Below are 22,187 nucleotides of genomic sequence, written 5' to 3' on the forward strand. Positions count from 1 at the left end.
AAAAAAAAAAAACACAAAAAACCCCACAAAACCACAACGACCCCAAAACACCCACATTTTGTTATTCTACTCCCAGCAATAAAGCTACTGGCATTCTCAGCAGTGATCAATAGTACTTGCTCTTGCTCCTGTGTTGTATCTGGGTTTGAGGACTCGGCAGAGCAGAAGGGGTGTCACTTACTGTCATACTCCGGTATTCGTCTTCAAACATATCCAGAAAAATTTCTTCTCCCTTTCAAAACAACCAAATATGGACATAGCATGAATCCTTATGGCTATGGAGCCGTGTGTGTTTGTTTTTGTTTAACTGTGTACCGGGTGTTGGTGCCCAGGCTCTGGCAAGGGGCTGCAGGCGCCTCTGTGAAGAGGGGCTGTGGCTGCCCCGTGCCAGCACAGCTGGTTCCAGCTGCTTCCAACAGCCGTGCTGCAGGACACAGCTAAGCCCCTCGGCAACACTGAGAGCACCACTGCCGAAACACTTTTAAGGAAGGGAGAGATTCTTCTGTGGCCCCTGGAGGGGACGGTGGTGCAGCCGTTACCCACACTGGTGCAGGAGGATATGCCCTGAAGGAACCACAGTTTGGAGAGCCCACACTGAAGCAGATTCTTTTTTTCCCCTGAAGGACAGCAGCCCATGGAGGAGAGGGCACACAGTGGGGCATGGGAGAAGTGCGAGGAGGAATCAGCAAAGATGTACTGTTACGGGCCAACCCCAGCCCCCATTTCACATTCCCCTTGCACCATTCACAGGGGGAGAAGGTATAAGAGTCAGGAAAGAGGGAGCAAAGCTGAGCTTGGGAAAAGGGAGGGGTGGGGGGAAGGCGGTGATTTAATATGTCTTTGCTTGTCACTATCTAAATTTCTTTTAATTGGCAATAAAATAATTTCTGCCAAGTTGGGTCTATTTTGCTCATGATTATAACTGTTAAATGATCTCCCTGTCTTTAGCTTGAGCGCAAGATTTTCCCATCTAATAGTCTCCCCTCCATCCAACTGAGGAGCGGAGTGAGGGTGTGGCTGGGTTGGACGTCTGGCAACCAAACAAGGTCAGCCAGCACGAGTTACTTCTATTTTTAAGCCACACTGAGAAAATACTACAGAGAATTCTAACAAAAATCGTAACAGATTTTAGACATTTGAAATCCATTATGGATTTACTGCTCCTTCCATAGCAGTTAATGCCCAGGGCTAAAAATTATTTCTCTCATTGTTTACAATAACAAAAAAGGCAAAAAGCTGCAGAAGTCTCCAATAAGAAAAAAGATACAGTAAGATTTTAGATCCTAATTTCAGACAAGACAAATAAAAAGAAACATATTCTGTATTAGTGTCAATGATAAAATTGCAGAAACATTCTAAGAGTGTGGCTCTGTTCCATGAAAGACATAGCAGTTTAGCAGTTATAACAAAAGCAGATGACTGCTAACTTGATCTCTAGTACAAAACCTGTGGGCCTTCCACCAGCCTTTTTGTGATGTATGTCAGTGAGGTATGGGAAGGGCAGGAAAGGAGAAGAATCCTCCAGTGAAATACTTCCTTCTCGACGCCAAGTACAGAGTTCCCATCTTATAAGAAAGTGCTGCCTTGGGCACTATGCAGAGACTGGGCTACAGACTTTTTTCTAATTCCACATTATTGAAAGGATTTCTTCTTACAGTGTTTTGCATATATACCTTATAGAAACGACGAAGGAGATGAACACTTTCTTCCCTTGCACCCTAGAAGAGATAAAATACCTGTGTTTCAGACAGTAAATACACCATTTACTCAAAAGCCATATATAAAAAAGCCACCCAAAAACTCATACAGAAGACAGCCTTCAGCCTGGAATTTGATAGAACACAGTTCTTGCACTTCATGAGAGCTTGTTAGTTTCAAACCCACTTCTCTTTACATTGTGGAGATGGATGGCACTCAGGTTTCAGAGAGAAAATGAAACACGACCCTCCTTGAGAAGCAAGGGTTTAAACAGCAAGGTAACAGCAAAGCTGCAACAGAACATAGGGTATTGATTCTTTACATTCACTGCACAGAGCTCAATTTCACATTCACGCTTATTGCAGTCAGAAATAAAACAAATTTAATGGACTATTCTACAAGACTCAAAGATAAGTAATGCTGTGACTGGTAATTCCAAAGAAAACTCTTACCTCAAGGCAAGCAAGGTGAACATCTTTTATGATGCTGCCATTTTTAGCAAACACAAGCTGCTTCAGCAACAGGCAGCCAAGTTCTAAAGTTGCCAAACGTATTTTCCCATCTATGAAAAGAAAATTTAAATATATGGGATCGTAGCAGTTTAAGTATTGCTCTTCTCATTACCTGCTGTCCTTAAATGTTTCTACTGCTCTCTGTAATTGTCATAACTTTGTCACACACACCCTATCTGACAAGTGCTGATAGTTGAAAAAAAGAAAACCTGGAAGAGTAATTTAAAGCAGAACCATGCAAGAAGGCAATAAACATTAATACAATTAGAAAAGCAGCTGAAAGCAGTTGAAAACCATGTCTGAAGTACAGGTTGAGTTACACTTGAATTACAAAACCATCACAGACATTTGGCATGGATAAAGTTAGAAGATGAAAGGAAGTTTTCTATATAGCATACTAAGACGGCATAGCTTTTCCTCAAAACAAAGTCTGAAGCATTCGGATACAGCCTGTATGAGAGAATCCAGAGAAGTCAAAGTGAAAGAATGCTTTGAGATTTTAAGCTTATACTTTCAGAAGGATTAATATACATATTAGAAATGTACAGTCTGAGCTCAGCGATCAATACTAATACACCCAAGAGACAGACAGAGATGTCAGCTTTTAACCCCGACTTTCATCTACTATCTTGCAAGTCAGCACTATGTCACCAGAAACTAAAGATACAAAGGTCAGTACCCTCAACAAGAAGAGAAAACAAGACGTTCTGCACAACGTTTAGCAAGCTTCCTAAAAATCCACCATTTCCACCCCTCCCCAGAACTGTTTTTGTTTAAATAAATGCATTTTCTCATCTTGCACTGCCTCCTTCGGCAGTATGTACAAACTCTTTATATATAAATATGCTTTTATTCTGTGACTGGCACATCAGCATAACAAGTTAACACTCTGTAGGTCAGTCTTGCAAGTCAAAAAAGGATTAAATTATCTGCAGAATGAAATTAGGAATTTGCTAGTGCGTCAGTTTCAGGGGAAAACCAATTCCACTCATTTGAAGTTTTAAGAGGGGAAGTGCAAGGAGAAGAGGTATGGCTAGAACAAAAATCACATTTCTGTGGAGTAGGTCTCTGAGTATCCCTCATTTCACAAAAAAGCTGAAGTCCAGAAAAAAAACTGCACGCTTTCTGCAAAACAGTTCAGAACTGAAAACACAATCTGTGATTACAAAAAAATAATAGAAAAAATTGCTATCACCTCTGGAGACAAAAGACATCTAAAAGCAAAGGGCACCATATAGTTTTCAAGACTACAGGCCCACTGGAATTACTTTCACAAACAACGGTACCACAGATCATAGTTTCAGGATGAAGGCCTACATTAAGCCAAAATCACTATACATCTCATCACTCGTGTTTATTCAAAACCATGGAAAGCAGGAATTAAGTAAACAGATCCCTGTATCGTTCTGAGTATAAAAACAAATATCCAGCAGAAATTCAGAGTTTCTGGTTCCTCAAAAACAAAGGAAAATCTGACAGTTGTCTTTCACAGAGCATATCTACTTTTCATTCATTGAAAAGCATGCTAAACACAGGCTTCCTCCTCAAAGACAAGAGGCTGTGTAACATTTTTCATAACATCTTCAAAAATTTCAATTTGACAATAAAACAAATATTGGAAAAGTGATACCTGGTTGAGCAGCATAATTCATTAGCCTGATGAGCCCTTCTGCAAGTACGTGATTATATGAATTTCTCTCTTCGGCATGTTGAGCTGGAAGGTGAATTCTCTCTAGCTTGACTGGGTCAATTCCTTTTGCAGGGGACGAAAGAAGAAGGGGAAATTAGAAAACAGGAGTATGCCTTGAGGCAAGCACTTACTGGACCATTGCAGTTTTTTCAGAAGATTGAAATTACACAAAACTGGCCAAGTCTCTGTCAGATGAACAGCAAATAGATAATTACATCCTTGACACACAACTCCTAGAGATTTATTACTTCCTGAAACTGGGGAAACAATTTGGCCTCTCCATGTTTGGAGAGAGACCTTCATGCCCTTTTGTAAAAGACAAGGATCATCGATCCACACCTTGACAATGTAAGCAGACAGATCTCTTTCATTGTACCGAATTCAGATATAAACATCGGCTTTAGCTCAAACCTGAGGCACCTTCCATGACCGATACACAATTTGGTGTAGAAAGGAGCAGCTGTACAGCTCTTGAGCTTTTGAAGAACAACTTTCCGCTCTTGCATCAAGCGGGTACTAAATCAGCAGCTTGTAAAGCCCTTACTCTTCAAGACAGAAAAGCACTGCTTCTGTCACCCCCAAGGCTAAAAACAGTCTATCACAAGGCACAAGAGGAGTGGGTTGGTGAAAGATCGAAAACCAAAACTGGATGTCATTATCTGTCTAGCACCTAAGATTTAGGTTCAAGGACGGGGGAGAAAGAAAAACAGCTTCCAAAGAGCAACAGGCTAATGTAAACTGTTGACAAGGAAAGCCAATGAGTATAGCCTAAAGAATTTTTCATTTTAGAGAGGGCTGATGTGACCACCAGAGAATGAAGTGTAGATTTTGATCCCTTAAATGCATAAAAGGTATTTCATTTTAGGGCCGCAATACTTTTTGACTCTTAAAAGGTAGATTATTTCACTGCCTGTTGTATTGCTCCTGCTAGTCCTGGATATCGGGTGGAAAATAAACAGCACAGAGATTATGGAAACTAAGCAGCAAAAGGCTGCATCTGCTGCATTCTTCACTGATTACAGTAATACTATATATGTAAGCAAATAATCTCTGAAACAAGAGAGGATAGTAACTTTTTTCCTGTGAACAGGATATTGAAGAGTGACTAATTACACTGAAAGCAAACACAGTGAGCTGAAGGACTGTGGTCTTAAATAGAAGAATTCTTAAGAAATGCAACTCTAAAGAGTACAGGCTTACTCCTTTGCAATGACATTGAAAGACTCTCTAAAGCTGCAACCGTTACGACTAATGAATTTTAAGAGAATCCATCTCTGACATAACGGTTTTTTATCGCAGTTAATACTCAAAAGTCCCTTTGAAAAAGACATTTTCTGTAAGAAGTGTATTGCTTGTGGAGGGGTTGGGAAATCAGAGATGAAAGTCAGAGGGGGTTAGAGCATGGTGCTATCTTTGGTTATATTAGTTGTGTTATTATCCCTTGTCATAAGGGACTGTGAAAGCTCTGAAATTGTCTGCAAATTATAATCTCAGAGAAGCATTTCTTCATTCCTGGAAAAAGACAAAGCCATCAACAGGATGGAGGAGAAGAGGAGGGGCTCAGCTTAGCTAGTTCCCTCAAGACTCATTTTCACTCTACCTCTCATTAGAGGTAGCTTGAAGCTAGAAGCACTTTTAAGCATTCTATCATACCTGATGCTCTTTTGCTCAGTTTACTGCAGCAGTTGATTCACTTCAATTACTATTATGTTATAGAAAGTACCCTCATAAGCAGAAAATAACTTATTTGGCTGAATTCCTGAAACATATGATTATTCACACGTATAAGATGTTTACATTATTCCTCCATAAGGAATCTATTTAAAATGCACACAAAGATAAACAGCAAAAAAAGCTAACCACAATCATCCCTTAGAAAAGGTTACATGTTCTCATACTGTCTGAATGAATAATGAACTACATATTCAACGTAGTTTTGCTGGTTTATAAAATAGTGCAGGCTCCTTGCAAGACTTCCAAGATGTATTATGGCACAGAACGCTGACAACTTCAACAAGCTTAAAATCAGTTATGGCACAATGTATGAGAAGGCTGCTGAGGAACTGCACAGATACAAACAATTACCAAAGGGCTATCTAAGCTGGATAGAATACATAACTTCCATACCCACATCTGATTCTCAGGCTTGTGCATTACCTATATGTTTAAAGCATACAAAGATTTAATTTTAACATACAGGGACAAGTTTTACAACATTTTATACTTGGCTTACATGTAGCAATCACAGTACATGCAAAGTGGGCAAGAACTGGATCCCACATATAAGCAGATTGAATATAGAGGGCTTCCATCGAAATCAAGAGATTAAAAGTGAAACACAATAATCCTATTCCAATTCCAAGAAACCTATGACAGAGAAGTTACCTGATGTTCACAAAGCTTTCTTCCAAAATCGTTGGTAAAATGGTGAACCTCAGGAACTTATTTCTGCCTCCCATGTAAAGAATTTTTCACTGTTTAAGGCATGCATAAATTACAAACAGGTCATGCCTGTCTACAACCATGTGTCTCATTAAGTTTTTGTCTGGGAAAAGCAAAAATTGCTTACCTTTGTTGTGTGACATTGCATACAGAAGACAGAGCACAAAGAGGGCGTAGTAATCATCTTCAGCGCAGTCCAGTGCATTACAGACCATATCAAGAAATGGCCTGTGAAAAGCAGCAATTTTAAAATGGCTTTGGAGAAAAAAAATGTATCTACAGTAAAATGAGTAACTATCTTGTTCTACATGTAGCTAGTGGAAAAGGCAGATTTGCAGTAATGCACATTTTCAGGCATTAAAAAAAATTAGCCTGTTTAAGATTATAGCTATGCCTTGTATTTACATACTGACATTAATGCTGATGTTTTAACAGGATTTGTTACACAATACTTTCCCAAGAATCGACTGTTCACACATTTACTGGGTTGTTTGCAGCGTGCTTAATATGTATGCAGAAGCACTGTACAGCTTGTTTTACGTGTATACTTCAAGAAGCTGTGATTGCTTTTACATAAAAAAAAGACTACCTGGAAACTCATGTACTAAATGGAGTTTAAAAGCTTTTACTATTACGAGAAAGCAGTTTTCACCAAAAGTTTGGAGGAAGCTTGGTTATTATAAAAAAAAAAAAAAAAAAAAATCAATCAAAACCTTTACCACTGAACAGTTATAGGAAAGACAAGTGAACAAGGACGGAACATTTGAATAGAAAAAAGAAAGGTCTGGATGGTAGATGAGCTTTGTCTTCCTGGGTTTAAGAACGTGTGACCTACACCATATACACAGGGAACTAAAGAGTGCCAAGTTCACCCTTCTCCTGCACCCTAAACAGACCAGAAAAGTCAGTTTTATCAGAAGGCATTTGGACACATCAGATACAACTGAGATTCCGCTGATCTTAGCACAAGCCTGATGGCAAGGCAGCTTGGCTTCTTGTCTTAAGCTGGCTTGCATACAATCAGTTCACAGCACAAATTGAAATTAAGTCCATTTTCACAGATGGCCCAGAGAGACAAGGAAAAAAAAAAATATCAGGGAAGTATCAGAGTCACCAGAAGAAGAAAGTTCAGTACCTTGATTGGAAAGAGATAATTCCTACCTCTCAAAGTACAGTGAAAGAAAAAAAAATAGATCCTTACATTAATTAAACTGCATCCAAAGAAAACACATTAAAATAACAACCAACGTCATAAAAACAAATACGCTTTCCTGTCTTCAGACCTGGCAGACAAACTCATCGCTACGGTTAGCTATGGGTCAGAAGGGCTGTCAAAGACCGTAAGACAACATACTCCCATCCCTATTGCAGACCTGTGGTGCCTTCACGGTCACACTTCGGTACCCCAGTAAGCCGCTCAGCCGGAGTCATTACAAGGTACTTAACACTTCTGTCAGCTCCCCTCACGTTTCAACAGCATGCTCTCTTCTACTAAAACAAGGCTATGACAAGGATAACGGAACACTCTGCTCTTCTGCTCAGTTCGTGACATTGCAGAGGTACATTTGTGCATTTCTGAAGCTGGGTTATAAGCATCCTCTATGATATACTTAGACGCCACTGAGTTATGATTCCTTTCGCTCAAGTTCCACACTGCGGTACAGACCCAAGCCAAATTTCCCACATGATGTTCCTATGGTAGATCTCAAGAGAGCACAACCATACAAGCAAAAACAGCCTGAAGAACTGGCCATGTTGAAAACAGACCAAGAGTGCCTTCAGTCTTCCTAAGCATTAAACAAGCCTACAAGCCACATGACATCCTGAAACAGGGTGCTTTACGCAGAGCAAAGGGAGTTCAGCCTCAAGGTCTCTGGAAGAAAGAGGACCCAGAATCTAGGTTCAAGATTAAAATACTTAAATGCTAGATAACACTAGGTCAGACCAACAAGAGATAGTAATTACCCTAAAAACTGATCTATGATGTAAAAGTGATTAAAGTTTTAATAAAACCAATGTTTTGGGAGGGCAGAGCTGCAGAAATATCAGAGGCAATTCCATTACCACCATTATTACATGGTATTCAATGACTTCTGTAATCTCTAATGCATTTTTCATTGTTCCCCCCCACACACTTAGATTTGTGAAATTACATAACTTCAAAAAATTATTACAGCAGTAAGAGAAACAATTTTCCTTCCAGATGCTTCTTCACAGCATCTATCTATCTGCATTATCAAAGTCTCAGCTGCAATAACCTGAGGCTGAAACAATTTCTCGGAATCCCACTCAGGTCCTCACATATACTATATATAGGGTAGACCCAGAAAAACTTCAGCTGTAGCAACAGAAAGTGCAACGTAGCATAAAGGTTTCACATTCTAGAAAAAAGAAACTTTGCTGTGTAGCACACCATAAAAGGAAGTTAATTTAAAAGAAGCCTTTAGGCTTATACTTTTCAGTAGCAAGGCACATGGTAATAAAATTACACCAAAAATAATTAAAAACTTTCTCTTTTATGTTCTTCACAGTGGTAAGAGGGCTAAAGAAACCAAAAAACTTACCTTTTACAGCTACAGACTGTAAAAAAAAAAAACTGCAAACTCTGCTGTTTTCCATTTATTTTTCAACAACTATCAGACAATTTTTAAAATAAAAGGCTATATGGAAAGTATTTTCAAATGTATTTCTTAACTCTGTAAGCATTTTCTTCCTTTACTAGCATCCTAGTTACTTTAGCATTCAATGTAGTCATTGCCAACTTCTTTCTAAAAGCCATTTGGCACGTATTTTAGTCAAAATATCAATAACCTAGAACAACGTATTTTAAAGCCAGTTCAAGTCAAGGTTCAATTTCACTTTTACAATGAAATTAAATGTTATCTTTATTAATGAATGTAATCTAAGCTAAATCAAAGCTATAATGAAGACAGAATGAAATTCTGGGAATCCCAGGCAGCATTTCCCAAGTTTAAAAATAAATTTGAAATCCTATTAAACATGAGCATTTCCCCAAGGGACACATTTGCAACTACTTTTGTGTCAGAGATGGCACATTTCTTTTCTTTTCTTTAGCATTCTAATAGCACAAACACTAAATTCTTCTTGAGAAAGTGTCTTATGGGTATTTAACATATACAAGTTTAAATTTTGAAGTCAGAGCAATTTCTGCTCCCAGGAACACTTAAAAACCTGCGAGAAGTTTTCAATAACCTAGGATATACTAATGGACCTTGGAAATTGTCACAGGTTAGGAGGGTTTACTCATAACTACTACTAAAATTCTGCAAAACCTAGCCCTGAACTGAGGATTTTTCCTTGTTTTTTCCCCACAGGTGTATACCAAATTGACAGCTGTAACCATAAATATCATTAAGAAAACTTCTGACTCAATTTAGAGGTTTAGAAAATTCTGGAATGAAAACATCTACATTCTGGTTTTATTGAGTTAATATTCTGTAATTTAACTTTACCAACTTAAGGCATCACAACTGCCATAAAGGGAAGCACAAACTTTACAAAGTAACCGGACTGTTTCCAAAACTAATCCAGTAGAGAGGCCATAACCCATTTTTCTGTTGCCTCACTTATTTGTGATCCACAAGAACCCCTGTAACTTTTATTTGGGGCAGATTCGAAACATCCCTTAAGAGAAGGGAGCGAGTTAATAGGAGAGTAAGGAAGCAACCCAGCAAAATATATTACAGTTTCTTTATACCTGTTCCAGGTTGTTATCTCACTCCCAGAGGCAGCTGCACTCTTTTCTTCATCTGTTGTATTCTGTTCTGTTACAGTAGAGATAGACAATTCTGACAGTTTACATCTCTCCATGATTACCATCTCTATTTCTAAAAAAAATAAAAAATAAAAAAAGAGAAAACACACACCAAGGTTTGATATTTTTAACAAGCAGTTATCACAAGCTCTTTTGTATTTACCATTTTGCATTACAAGTGACTGATTCAGCTATGTATCATGGCAGAGAACACATCATTAGTTATCTGACACCATTTAAGGCAAGCCTTCTCAAACAGACTGCTGACCTAAATCGAAATGCAACTATGGCTTGAAGAGGACCGTCAAAGTATAAAGGTCTTGTTTTCAATTGCTCCCATACGATTCTGCCATGTTTTTCTCAATGTACGTCTAAAGTAAAGACTAGTTTCTGATGTAAATCCTTCTGATAGTTACTAATTAGTAAAATAAACAGTCCCAATATGCTGTAAGTCTACTCATCCTATAAACCCTATTCTTCTCAAGGCTACCATTATGTCAAAAATGCTGAAAATGAGCAGTTAAACCTTAAAAGTTAAAGATGTTTTCTTCCATTTTAAACTATTTAATATCACCTACCATGTACTGTCACTCTCGGCATACTAGTTGAATTTTATCATTGAAACATGCATAACATACTCCTGATCATCTTACAAAGGTAAAGTGGCTACACCATTTGCATTACCAACAAAAGAGAAGTTACGAAGTCATGAAGTCTACTTAAGAAGTGCCCCATAATTCTGTGTACCCAGGCGCAAGGCATGCATTTGTGGTAAGGGCCAAAGACTACAGGAAGATACAGAAACGCTGTCATAATTTTTAATCAGGTGAGATGTACATGTTGTGATAGAATAACATGACATGAGAAAAATTACAGCCAAAGACTAAGCAAATTTAACAGTCCCACGTTTAGCTAGTACAACAGGAGAACAAGTCATGTAACATATCATAACAAGGTCCACACAATAAATAAATTATCCAAATTGTAAGCATAACTTCTGTTTGACGATATACTCACCTTCATTTTCACTGCTTGTTCTGATGGCCTTTGAACTTGCTTCTGTACCTTTAGTTTTATCTAGGTCATCTTGGTTATCTTCAGATCCTCTTTCCTCTTCATCTTCTTCACCAACATTCTTATAGTTGGGTCTTTTCTGGACCCTTTTCTTCCCCTTCTGTTTGTTAATTTCGAGAGACCTCTCAAGTGTTTCTGTTGGTTTTATGAAACATCTGATACTTGACTTTGCCTAAAAATTTGAAGAATTTACACTGAGTTACAGCAAGTAATTTTTAACTCTAATTGATGATGAAACTTCAGTTCATATAAAAGAGGGTTTTCAAAATGTAAATTAGCATACCACTTACAAATCTCAAATCTATTTTAAAATACAAGAAAGCAGACCTCAAGTTGTATCAAATCGTCAGTAGAACAATTTCCTCCAAAGTAACCTATCCTAAAGATCTCTCATTAAAAAGTATGCCATCAGGAGACAAGAAGATAGAGAAATACCTACTTCATGAACAGAAGTTTATGAACTTTTTTCCCTTCTGAACTTGAAGAGGTGAAACAGCTAGTACATACATAAAGACACCCTTCTCAAAAGGATAAAGGCAGCACAATCCAAAGTGTGTGTTGACAGCAATGTATTAATATGAAATACTAAAGTCTTTGGCAGTAGTAAGGACAAAAACTAATGCTCTCTGCCGCGAGCTTTCTATGAATCTTACATTTGCCTCCACAGCATACTAGTCCTTGTACCAACTAGGAACAAATGCCACAGACATCAACCTTCTTTGGGCCTCCGGACACTGACTTACCAAGTCTGGAAAACCAACACCACTTCACCTGTTAGACTTTAATATAATTGTGTTCTACCCAAAAATATGAGAAGTTCATATTTCAAGTCAAAACACTGTTTGTGAGCTGTGATTCTCTGGGCTCCCTCTTTACTTGTTAGGCCTGCTAGCTGGATTACCAGAGTACATGCTCTCTCTCACCCAGAGCTACAAGCATTGATCAGCCAAACCTCTCTTGTTACTAAGAAGTGAAGCACATGGTTTGGGGGCTTCCTGCCAGCACAGGGTTGTGCTGAACACCACCACTAGAGAAACATTACTATTTTTCAGACCTCAATATTTGAATCACATTTAGCTGATGCTGACTAAAGGATTAAGAATTTAAGGGCAAGCAAGAGAAAAAGACTATAGAGTAAACACAAAAGATTCCACTGCTTAAGTGACTCAAGCCCAATAAGCACTGAAGAGAAAAAGTCTGGAAAAATCACTCCCTTCACTTAGTAAGGAACACCTATACATAAAAATGAGAGATTAGGAAAAGCTTTCTACAAATCAAAAGGCCAAAAATGTTTCTCTGAATCTTCTGACTTTTTTTAAAAAGGTTTTATAGAAATCTTGCATAAGTCATGTTACACTTGGCCCTGAAACAAGCCATATAGTAGGAGGAATCTTCCACAATACCAAAAGACCCCACAATGTGAAACTTGGCACACTTATGTCCCCGAGTAACCTCTCTGGTATATCGTCGTCTGACAAACTGCAATATAGGAAGGTTATAAACCACCCAGAGTTACAACCAGGTTACCTTTAATGATGGCTTCTGGCCAGGTAAGTCGTAAGAAGAGGGAAGAACGCATGAAGTCCTATTCGTAAGGGAAAAGAAGTAGCATGCAAGTTGTATAACGTGTTTTCCCCTTCCTGAATTCGCTTCTTAGAATTGCTTCCTCATATCCTGTAACTACTTTCTTTATGAGGAATTCATGAACTTAACATACTTGCATTTCTGATATGCTTTTAGCCACATGAGCAAAACAGCAGAAGAGACCAGTGGACAGTGATGTGCTCATAAGCACTGAATCATGGTCTGGTCCATCTCAAGAAAGAATGCTGAGAAAAATGTAACATATATATTCTGTTCTGCTAAATATAAGAAGGCTATATATTTAAAACATTCTAAAATCAGACTTAAAATTAATTTGCCTTGTACGTGGTACATCTAAGTTAATTATACAGTGTGAGATACTGGGGGTTTTTATACTTTTAAAATGTCTTTCAACCATGTTTTCAATTATCAATGTCTGCTGGTAAAATAAGGCAGTACCAGAAACAACTTTTACGGGAAGGAGAAAGTAGGTTAAACAAGAAACATGAAATATATAGAACTGGCCCACATCCGAGTTATGCAGGAAAACAGATCACACAGGAAGTAAGGTAAACTTTAGTGTGATGACTGCTACCTGGTTTAAATGCATTCTATTGGCTTTATGTATCCAACTCTCATCATGAGAGAAGAGTGTATTTTTCCTGATGCCACCTAAAAACAGAAATCAAGGAAAAAATAATGGAAAGAAAAGTGTATCTTCACTTGCTGTACTTTGAGGTGGAGAACCTGTTCAGCGTAGGTTGGGCAATCATTACTGCCCTATGGTGTTCAGCAGATCTCCATGGGTAGGTTATTGCCAATTCATAAGCTATCGGAAGTCAGATGGGCTGGGGATTTTTTTCTAGAAATTTATTTCCAGTAAAAAGTAGTATTTGTTCTTGTTGCGACAACTGCCATTGCTCTTTTGCCCTAAGTAAAACTGGCTACGTTGCATTTACACACAGCAATTGCAACCCTTTGGAGCTTTTGCTTTTGCTAAGCATTCTTTACTCATTTAACGTCTCCTATAAGGACACGTGACCCTGCTTCTGGTAATCTCAGTCCACGCTCTCTGCACCTCATTCCCCCTGAATTCATCTTATTAGGAAGATTAATATAGACATGAGAATCTACTTTGGGTTTTAGAAACTACATTTTTGAGAAACTGACAGTTACACTTGAATTGAAATACATCAAGACATCTCAGTTACATGAGATGAGCAGTGTTAGGTATGGAGCAGGGGTTCGAGAGATCCCCAAAACAACAAGCTTAGGAGAGTATCAGAATGGTTACCATGGGAAATTATAACAGAAAGGAAGCAGCAAAAGATAAATTTGGGTCTGACTTAAGAAAAAACACAATTCTAAACTCAGTCAAAAAATAAATTAAAAAACTTGTTCCTCTCTATACTAACCCAGAACAAGCAATCCTAAAATACCTTCTGAAATAGCCTGCATTATTCAGTAGAAGTTTGTCATTTCTTTACAACAGAATACACCACAGTAATAACTTTGCAAAGATCCTGACACACCTTATAGTCCAAAAAACAGTCCCCAAAATGGCTAACAATGCTCAAAAATCAACTTTCTTCTCTAAGAAGTCCTATCCCAGGACAAGGAGAAACTGCCTCACCTTAACTGTAGATATGGAGGCATAGAAAACTTAACTGTAGCCTCACTGCATTGAGTTGTGTATCAGTAGAAAACCGCATACAACACACACAGGAGCTGTTCATAGGCATCAGCTGAGAGCAGCTCACTTGACAGCTCCTGTACTGGAAGTAGGGCACGGAGCTCTTCTGCTGAAGATTACACTCCCTGCTCTTTCTCTGCAGAAAGCCAGTAGGCTTTCTGACAGCACAGGTTTTCCACTCCAAGGTTTCATTGGAGAATATGGTTGAACTTACTAAAACCTGAAGTTTCTCCCATGGAAGTTGTTTCCTCATCCACCGAAAGTGCCACCACTCTGCTATCCCTGCAACAAAGCCCCCCCTCTGGCAGTTTGACTGTCTACCCTAGCAAGCCAATACCTGAACAGGTAGTAAAGGGGCGGGCTATGTCAGAACTCCCAGTTTACATGCCACAAAGACACGTCTTTAAGACCAGTAGTTTATAGGAAACCCCTAATTTTCCTAACATTAGTGCAAGCACACACAAACACATGCAATAGATATTTTGCAACTCTACAGTAGCTATGACAGGAAAAGAAAATCTCAGTTCTGCAACAACTGGTGTCCCAACCTCTCACCACAAATTTCCTAGTAACAAAGTTGCTTCTTCACAAGTAACACACATGACATTCAGCACACAGGTGGCAGAAGGTCAGGCATTTGCTAACACAACTAAGAGATTGCTTTATCTCAAAGCATTCAGTCAGCTCTACCATTCCACTGCAGTTTTTTCTAAAAAAGATTAGATACTGCATAACAAGGTCAACAGTACACAAGTCCAGAACTCAAAAGGTTTTAGTTAAGACCAGCTCACGCAGTTTCCACTGTGCAGAAGGAAGAAACTTGGAAGAGCTGACTTGTATCATAGCAGAGTTGGAACCATAATCTCCCCTTGAAACTCTCAGAGCTATAGCCACTGCTGGGAAATAACATGCATAAGAACCAATCTACGGCTTGTAATAAACTAAACACTCAGTAACTCTTTGCTGACCAGTAGGGCATCAGGGGACATGTTCACTCTTTAGACAGAACTAAAGTATGGTCATACCCTCTTCTTATTGCCACCACCAAACAGACCTCTAAAAAGCAACAAGCAAGCACTTCACAAACTGTGAAACCCACAAAAGGGAGAAAATCATATACATGACACACTTCGAAAAACACTAACAACAACATCTAGCAACATTTACACAGGATTAAATCTGAAGGTACAAGGGCAGTGACAAAGGGATAGCACGCCCCTCTATTTGTGGCTGGTCTATATTCTCTTCTGCACACTGGATGCAGGCTTTCAGAGGTTTAAGTTTTACTGCTAAAGCACTGGGAATATTCAGACGAAAATCTTTATTTCCTTCTGTATCCAATGGATTTACTGTAAGATGAGGTATTTTTCTACATCTCTCATTTCTCCTACAAGTTGTATAAGGAAATGATTTCACAGGAAAGTTGTAATGACTCATTTCTATTTCACTACCAAAGAGCTGACAACAGAAACTAAACACAGACGACTGGATTACAAAAGCATTCTATCGAAACGATGGGAGCCTTTGTAGAGTCTGACACCTGCAGAAGCAACTAAGTATTCTAATTTGCGTCCTACACATTCTTATACCACTACTTGAAATATACATGCATGCACAAAAATATTGTAGAACTTAATACTGTAAGTAGCACAGAACATTTCTCTGCTATCAGATCCAACAACAGAAGCTGAAATCTCCTATTGCTGCTCTTCAGGGCTAAAACACAATCACCTTAGCTTACTAGTTTCCAGATACCAGATTTTGCTTTTCAAATATTTTCTTTGCCTCTTAAAAAAAAAATACATATATTAAAGATTAGTTGGCCACTTACTGAGTTTTTCTGTATGTCTTGCTCAACTTTAGAGGAAAACACTGAGAGGTCACCGTTAAGTATAACCTCAGCCAGTGAGTTCACCAAAGGGGCATAATGAATAATTAGAAAAACCTATTAAAAGAAGGGTGGAAAAAAAATATCAGACACATATTACAGAGCAGATACAGTTTCACAATTTCGGTCACTGAACATACTTCTTTGACTTTGTTAAACTGGTATCTTAAGTTTACATATACAGTAAAGTATAATTGGTAACACTGATACTTCATAAAATCTACTTCAAAACAGAGGAGAGCATAATCCTCTCCATTGACTGGTATTTGACCTTTCTCTACATTTTAAGCTACCTAGTTTTAATAGGTCTTTGTAGTCTCCTCTCCTTCTGAGAAATGTAAATTCTCTTTCCTCATCAGCTTTGAGATGAAAGTTCTGATATTTTAGCAAAGAACCCAAATTAAAACTGCTCCAGAAAATTGTTTAAGTTTTTCAGTTTGGGTTTTTTCCCCAAAAAACTACATAAGCTGATTATGGTACACAGCACTGACCTTCCTGTTTGCCAGTGACTGGCAGGACTCCCATAAGTTCTGTGTTGTTCACACAATTACTTTGCAGTGATTCATGAGTAAATGCCATCCACTAGACTGAATTGGATCAGAAGCAGCTTTTCTGGCTATGAAAACACAGTGAATTACAGTCTAGCTGCAAAGCAGCTACATAATGGGATGAGTTTGGGGTTTGTTTTTCGGGGTGGTTTTTGGTTTGGTTTTTTTTTTTTTTAAAACAATCAAAAAAACCTCACAAGATCATTGCTCCCTCCATTTTTCAAAGAAGAAAATTCAAACCTGGAATCTTCCATAGCTTAAGCAGATTCAAAGTGCAATACAGCAGCTATCTAAATTTCATCTGCAATTTTACTAAATTCTGTGCTAGCACATTACTTGGCTCCATTATGCACTATTTTTCAGGTGTACATAAGCTTTACTCACTAAACACTCTAAAGGCTACCCTGTGCTATGGGATCCTCAGAAGAATGACATTAACTCAACTAAGAAGCTATTTGGCCTTCCACCAAAAGACAAACGATCACGGGGGTTTTCTGTTGTGGTTTTTGTTTGTTTGTTTAAATGTAAACTGATTGGTTTAGAACTTAATTTGCCAAATTGTCTTTAATAACTTTGCCAAAATAGACTAAAATACATAAACTTATAAAACATAATGCTACTACAAAACATGTTCTGAAATAGGACAAAATACTTGAAATACTTACTTGAGAAAGAAGATAGAGAGAAACTTGGAGACTTATTTTTGGACGCTCTCCACCCTACGAGAAAACATTATGAAAAAAGCTGATTGATTTATACAAAGTTAAAGCACTTACACTGTCTAATATTTTGTTTATAACACAATTTTTAATATTGCATTGTTCCACATTCTGCTACAAAATGTTCAGAAAGCATCATGCTCTTTAACAGTCACTTCTTGTAAACTATTTCAATGAAGACTCTCTGGAATAAGCATATTCTTTACAGTCTTAAGAAAGTGCTATTGATTACAGTCATAACAACTTCAGTAACTTAAACAGGGGAGTATCTGAGAAGTATATTGGCTTTCATTATTCTACTATTACTTCAAAAAGTACTTCTCAGCATTCTGTAAAGTCTGCTTTAAAAATTAGCTATTCAGCAACAACGAAATATTACCCACATAACAAAAACATTTTCTATTGTCAGAGAAATTCAAACTCTGTTCCAAGTTCGCAGCTCCTCTCATCTCTGTTATTGTTATTTAACCATCATGTCATCCAAAACAGTATTGTTTGGTGAATAAAATTTCATCTATTCTGGTGTTAAATTTTCCCCTACAGGCACCTTATTTAAGCTGTTTCATGTAAAACACACAAACGCAGATAAGGACATATTAACCTTATTACAGAATACACCCGCTTCACAAATCATTACGCGTACTGAAAGCAAGTAATACCTTTAAGACTCACTTGTTTGCAGGTATTAGCTCTTACCTTATCTTGATTTACTAATGAATACACATAGAGGGGAAGAAAGAGCCTATTAAGTAGGTGGTCTGTCAGCACGTCATTTAAAAATTCACAATTAATGATAAGAATATCATTAAGGTAATGTAAATGATCAAGATGTTCTGCTACCAGGTCACTCAGTTTGCCTCTATTTCTATGCCTGAAAAAGAGAACAGAAAGTATGTTCCAGATATAGGAAGTCGCTAAAGTCTTGAAACTTGAGGAATTAACGTGCATCCCTTCCACAGACCACCTTGCACAGACAGACTGCCGGAAGACGATGTTTTCAGTAAAGTCAACTAACGCAGCTAGCGAAGAGTATTCAAGCCTACGTGTGCTTTAAGATGCACACATCAAGTTTTGCCTGAAGTTTTCAGAAGCAATGTTTTTACAAAACTTTGCTTTCCACTGCCAGTGTCTTTTCACAAGCCAACCATAAGAAAAGGTAAGATTCATTTCCAAAAATAAAAGAAGAAATCTATGTTAAATACAACATCTACCTCTTCACTTTAAGAAAGCAAGAAACAGCGACCCATTCTAAGGCAGGGGTGGGAAGACAAACCAAGAATAACGTGAATCAACAAAATACTTCCATAATTAATAGAGGAATATTACACAGGAATTTCAGGTCTGACAGTTCACTTTAATAAAGTTCACTTCTCCAGTTTTAATTTTTTTCCTAGAATCTTTTCAGAAAGCTATTCTACTGAGATGATTCACAGAGAAGGAGCACTAAAAACCCCAAAGTTAATAATATCAAGACGCACAAAATACCTCGTGTGTCTTCTAAATATCTATTAAATTTAGCATAATTAATATAAAGATTAAGAAAAAGCATGTTGTCAAGCACTGATTTACTTGCCCGGATATTGGTATGGATAGAGCACACAGCACTAACCATTATTAATTCAAAGAATCACTTAAAAAAAAAAACCAACCTTGAACTGTCTACAACAGAACATATTCAAAACCTAACTTAACTGGGCTACTACAGACAAAACGAGCACAGTATCAACATCTTGGAAAAGCGTGTCCATTCAATACCCAGCATTTGTAAAAGCTCTTACTCTTCATCGGTCTGCACACAGTTGTCCAGTTCTATCACGTGGCTTCCAATAAACCAAACAAGGTTGGAGAAATAAGGGACAGCAGTTTTATCTCGAATGTAATGCAGCATAGGTTGGTTGTCCACTGAAGAGAAATTGTTAAAAAGAGAAATTCAGTTGCCAATTTTTAAAATTAAGACATACAATAAAGTATCTTGTGAATTTTGATTACATGCTGGCTTTCATACAAGTATATACCTGACATGATCTTATGCATGAAATGGACATCTACGAAAGCATCGTATCTGTTCTTAATTGGCTTGAATGAGCCTAATATTGGTATGATTACATAGGCCTGAAGATGAACAAATCTAGTGGAATTCAGAAGGGGTTTTTTAACACATCATTTATTAAAAAGAAGAGAAAAAAGCGTAAGAATAAAGCAGTAATGCTGAAAGTCAAGCTAGTTAGACTTACATGACACTGCATTAAGGAACACAGGAATCATCAGTGAAGGAAGGGCAAAAGAAACAGACAACAGTTAACAGGGTTAGGAACTGGGATAGTGACATCCTCCAAAGGGTTTAAAAAGCTAAAGCACAAAGCATCTAAACTAAAAGATACAGGGTAGGTGTTAGATCAGAATATATGCAAATGGATAGCCAGAAAACTATGAAACCTGAACATGTGTTTTTTCAACTCTAACCTTTATATCACTACAATTTTCAATGACAATTCAAGACAAGTACATTTTTACCATAAAAATATCTAGTTACATAAACATACACTAATAGCATATGAAGGCTTCACTTTGTTATTTTTGTGATCTTATATTTGGATTTACAACTCCTTAAAGTAGAAAACAAGTATCAAGTGCCCATTTTTCAAAGCACAATAGAAAGGCATTTCCTCTCTTGCAGTCAACTCTACAAAGAACCTATCTGCTCTGCTGGCTATCCAGTTATTTGCAAAGCCAACCGGTCACTGTTTTAAAAGAGATCTTACAGTCTTCTACGATGAAGACTGTCATCGAATCACTACTTCTCTTAATTGATAGAAAGTTATGTAAATTCAAAACGTAATTCAATTTAAAATGGGTTAAAGAATAAGTAGTCCTACATAAACATATTCCATAATACACACTAACTTACAGCATGCTGATTTCAGAGGTAAAAGTTCTGAATACACACCAATATTTCTACTGAGATCACCATGATATTTTCAGTCTATTAGACTTCTAGATTTTTCTAGACCACAAGAAAAATTTAGGGGAATGTTGTCTAGTCCAAACCCATTCTCAAAGTTGGGTTAACTTCAAAGTTCAACAATGTGGCTAAGGACCTAAGGAATACCTCAAACAATATAAATTCCTGTTTCTCTGGAAAACCTGTCGCAGTGCTTAACTATTCTCACAGTGAAGTTCTGGAATTTTTTCCTTCCTGGAATGTCCAGTACAGGAATTTGTGACTGCAGAGTCTTGGCCTTCACTGAGCATCTCCGGCAATGGTCTAGCTCTTCTTTGGACTGGAGTGACTGCAGCACCTAGGAGCTCTAAGACCCTATTCTAATGCACTTCAAACCCAAAGGAAGAGATGTAGCAAGCAAGGGTACTGCTTCATACATTATAAAGCTCAAGTTCATAAAGGAAAAGGGCTTGATATTCTTAAAGCCCCTTGTTGTCGGGGTTGGTTTTGCTGGTTTAGTTTTTAAATACAGTCACATTCTGATCTCTGTTGGAAGGGAAGCTAAAGTTCCTTCTGCATGCTTGATACTCATTTGGTAATTTTTAACCAGTTTCACCTGTGATGAAACAGTACTATTTACAAGCACGTATGGTAGGTTTAGGGTTCTGTTTCATAAAAACCAAAATGTGTACCTGAAGCATGTCAGTGTGCTAAGCTTTTCAACCTTGTGAAACAGACAGAATTAAACTACAATGAAATAAGCTTTTCATACACATGCCTTTTTTAATATTTAAAAAGCATACCTTTGTAGACATTTAAAGTTATAGTCCTAACAGCAATCCTGACCATGCTTTCTGGGTGGTTAAAAAATTTAATAGCTTCAGTGTACAAAGCGAAGTCATTAGTGTGCTGTAACAAGAGGAAAGGAAGTATTTATGAATTAACCAAAACACGTACAGAATATTTGCTGGGATTCTGTAAGAAAAATGTTTTCATGCATTACTCTGATATTTTTATCCTCTATGTAAGTAATCGAAATTATTTCACGATGCATAATCAGATGCATTTGTAACTCTTCATTAAAACACACTGCTTTAACTGACAGTTTAACCCATCACATATCAAATGCTTTAATGCCCTCTTCTGGCAAAAAGTGGAATGGAGCAAGAAAAAAATCCATTTCGACTTTGGCCTTTGGTTACTCAGGCTTTTTAGACTTTGTCTAAGCCCCTTAGAACCAAGTGGTACAACAGAAAAGATCCTCTTTAATAAAGCACAAGAAAACAAGGCATAAGCAAGTTGAATTCTCAGGGAAGTAGACTTCAGAACTACTGAAACACTCCAACAGAACACTAACTTCCAGATTTTGATTTATAATTGTACAAGGAAAAAGACCTTCTTTATAATGCTTTTGCAGAGATCCCCACAAATGAATTCTCAATCACTGATATTACTGTTATAAAAACAAATGCAGGATATGCTGAGACAAGATACTAAATAGAACATGTGCCAAATCTCTTTCAATTTCTAATTAAAGTCCTCTCATTGTTATACTGCAAATTTTTCTTTACTTACCTCGTTATAAAAGAAATGTACAGTATGATTGTTGAGTTTCAGGGAAAG

The 22,187-nt window shown here is 37.6% G+C and overlaps 1 protein-coding gene across 1 annotated transcript in view; it reads right to left on the reverse strand.

Annotated features, from left to right (window-relative positions):
• The window catches only part of CLEC16A (C-type lectin domain family 16, member A), a 53,351-nt gene that overhangs the window by 28,546 nt on the left and 2,618 nt on the right, over window positions 1–22,187 (reverse strand). Inside the window, exons 4-16 of the mRNA XM_010136100.1 lie at window positions 22,140–22,187; window positions 21,368–21,473; window positions 19,402–19,525; window positions 18,320–18,494; window positions 17,570–17,623; window positions 16,300–16,413; window positions 11,183–11,363; window positions 10,061–10,190; window positions 6,470–6,570; window positions 3,841–3,963; window positions 2,151–2,260; window positions 1,674–1,718; window positions 182–232 (exon numbers count right to left, since the gene is read on the reverse strand). The exon at window positions 22,140–22,187 is cut by the window's right edge and continues 1 nt beyond it. Coding sequence (XP_010134402.1) covers window positions 182–232; window positions 1,674–1,718; window positions 2,151–2,260; window positions 3,841–3,963; window positions 6,470–6,570; window positions 10,061–10,190; window positions 11,183–11,363; window positions 16,300–16,413; window positions 17,570–17,623; window positions 18,320–18,494; window positions 19,402–19,525; window positions 21,368–21,473; window positions 22,140–22,187 — 1,362 coding nt within the window. The remainder of the gene's footprint in view (window positions 1–181; window positions 233–1,673; window positions 1,719–2,150; window positions 2,261–3,840; window positions 3,964–6,469; window positions 6,571–10,060; window positions 10,191–11,182; window positions 11,364–16,299; window positions 16,414–17,569; window positions 17,624–18,319; window positions 18,495–19,401; window positions 19,526–21,367; window positions 21,474–22,139) is intronic.

The sequence above is a fragment of the Buceros rhinoceros genome, unplaced genomic scaffold, assembly GCF_000710305.1.
Source record: "Buceros rhinoceros silvestris isolate BGI_N320 unplaced genomic scaffold, ASM71030v1 scaffold24035, whole genome shotgun sequence".
Taxonomy (NCBI): domain Eukaryota; kingdom Metazoa; phylum Chordata; class Aves; order Bucerotiformes; family Bucerotidae; genus Buceros; species Buceros rhinoceros.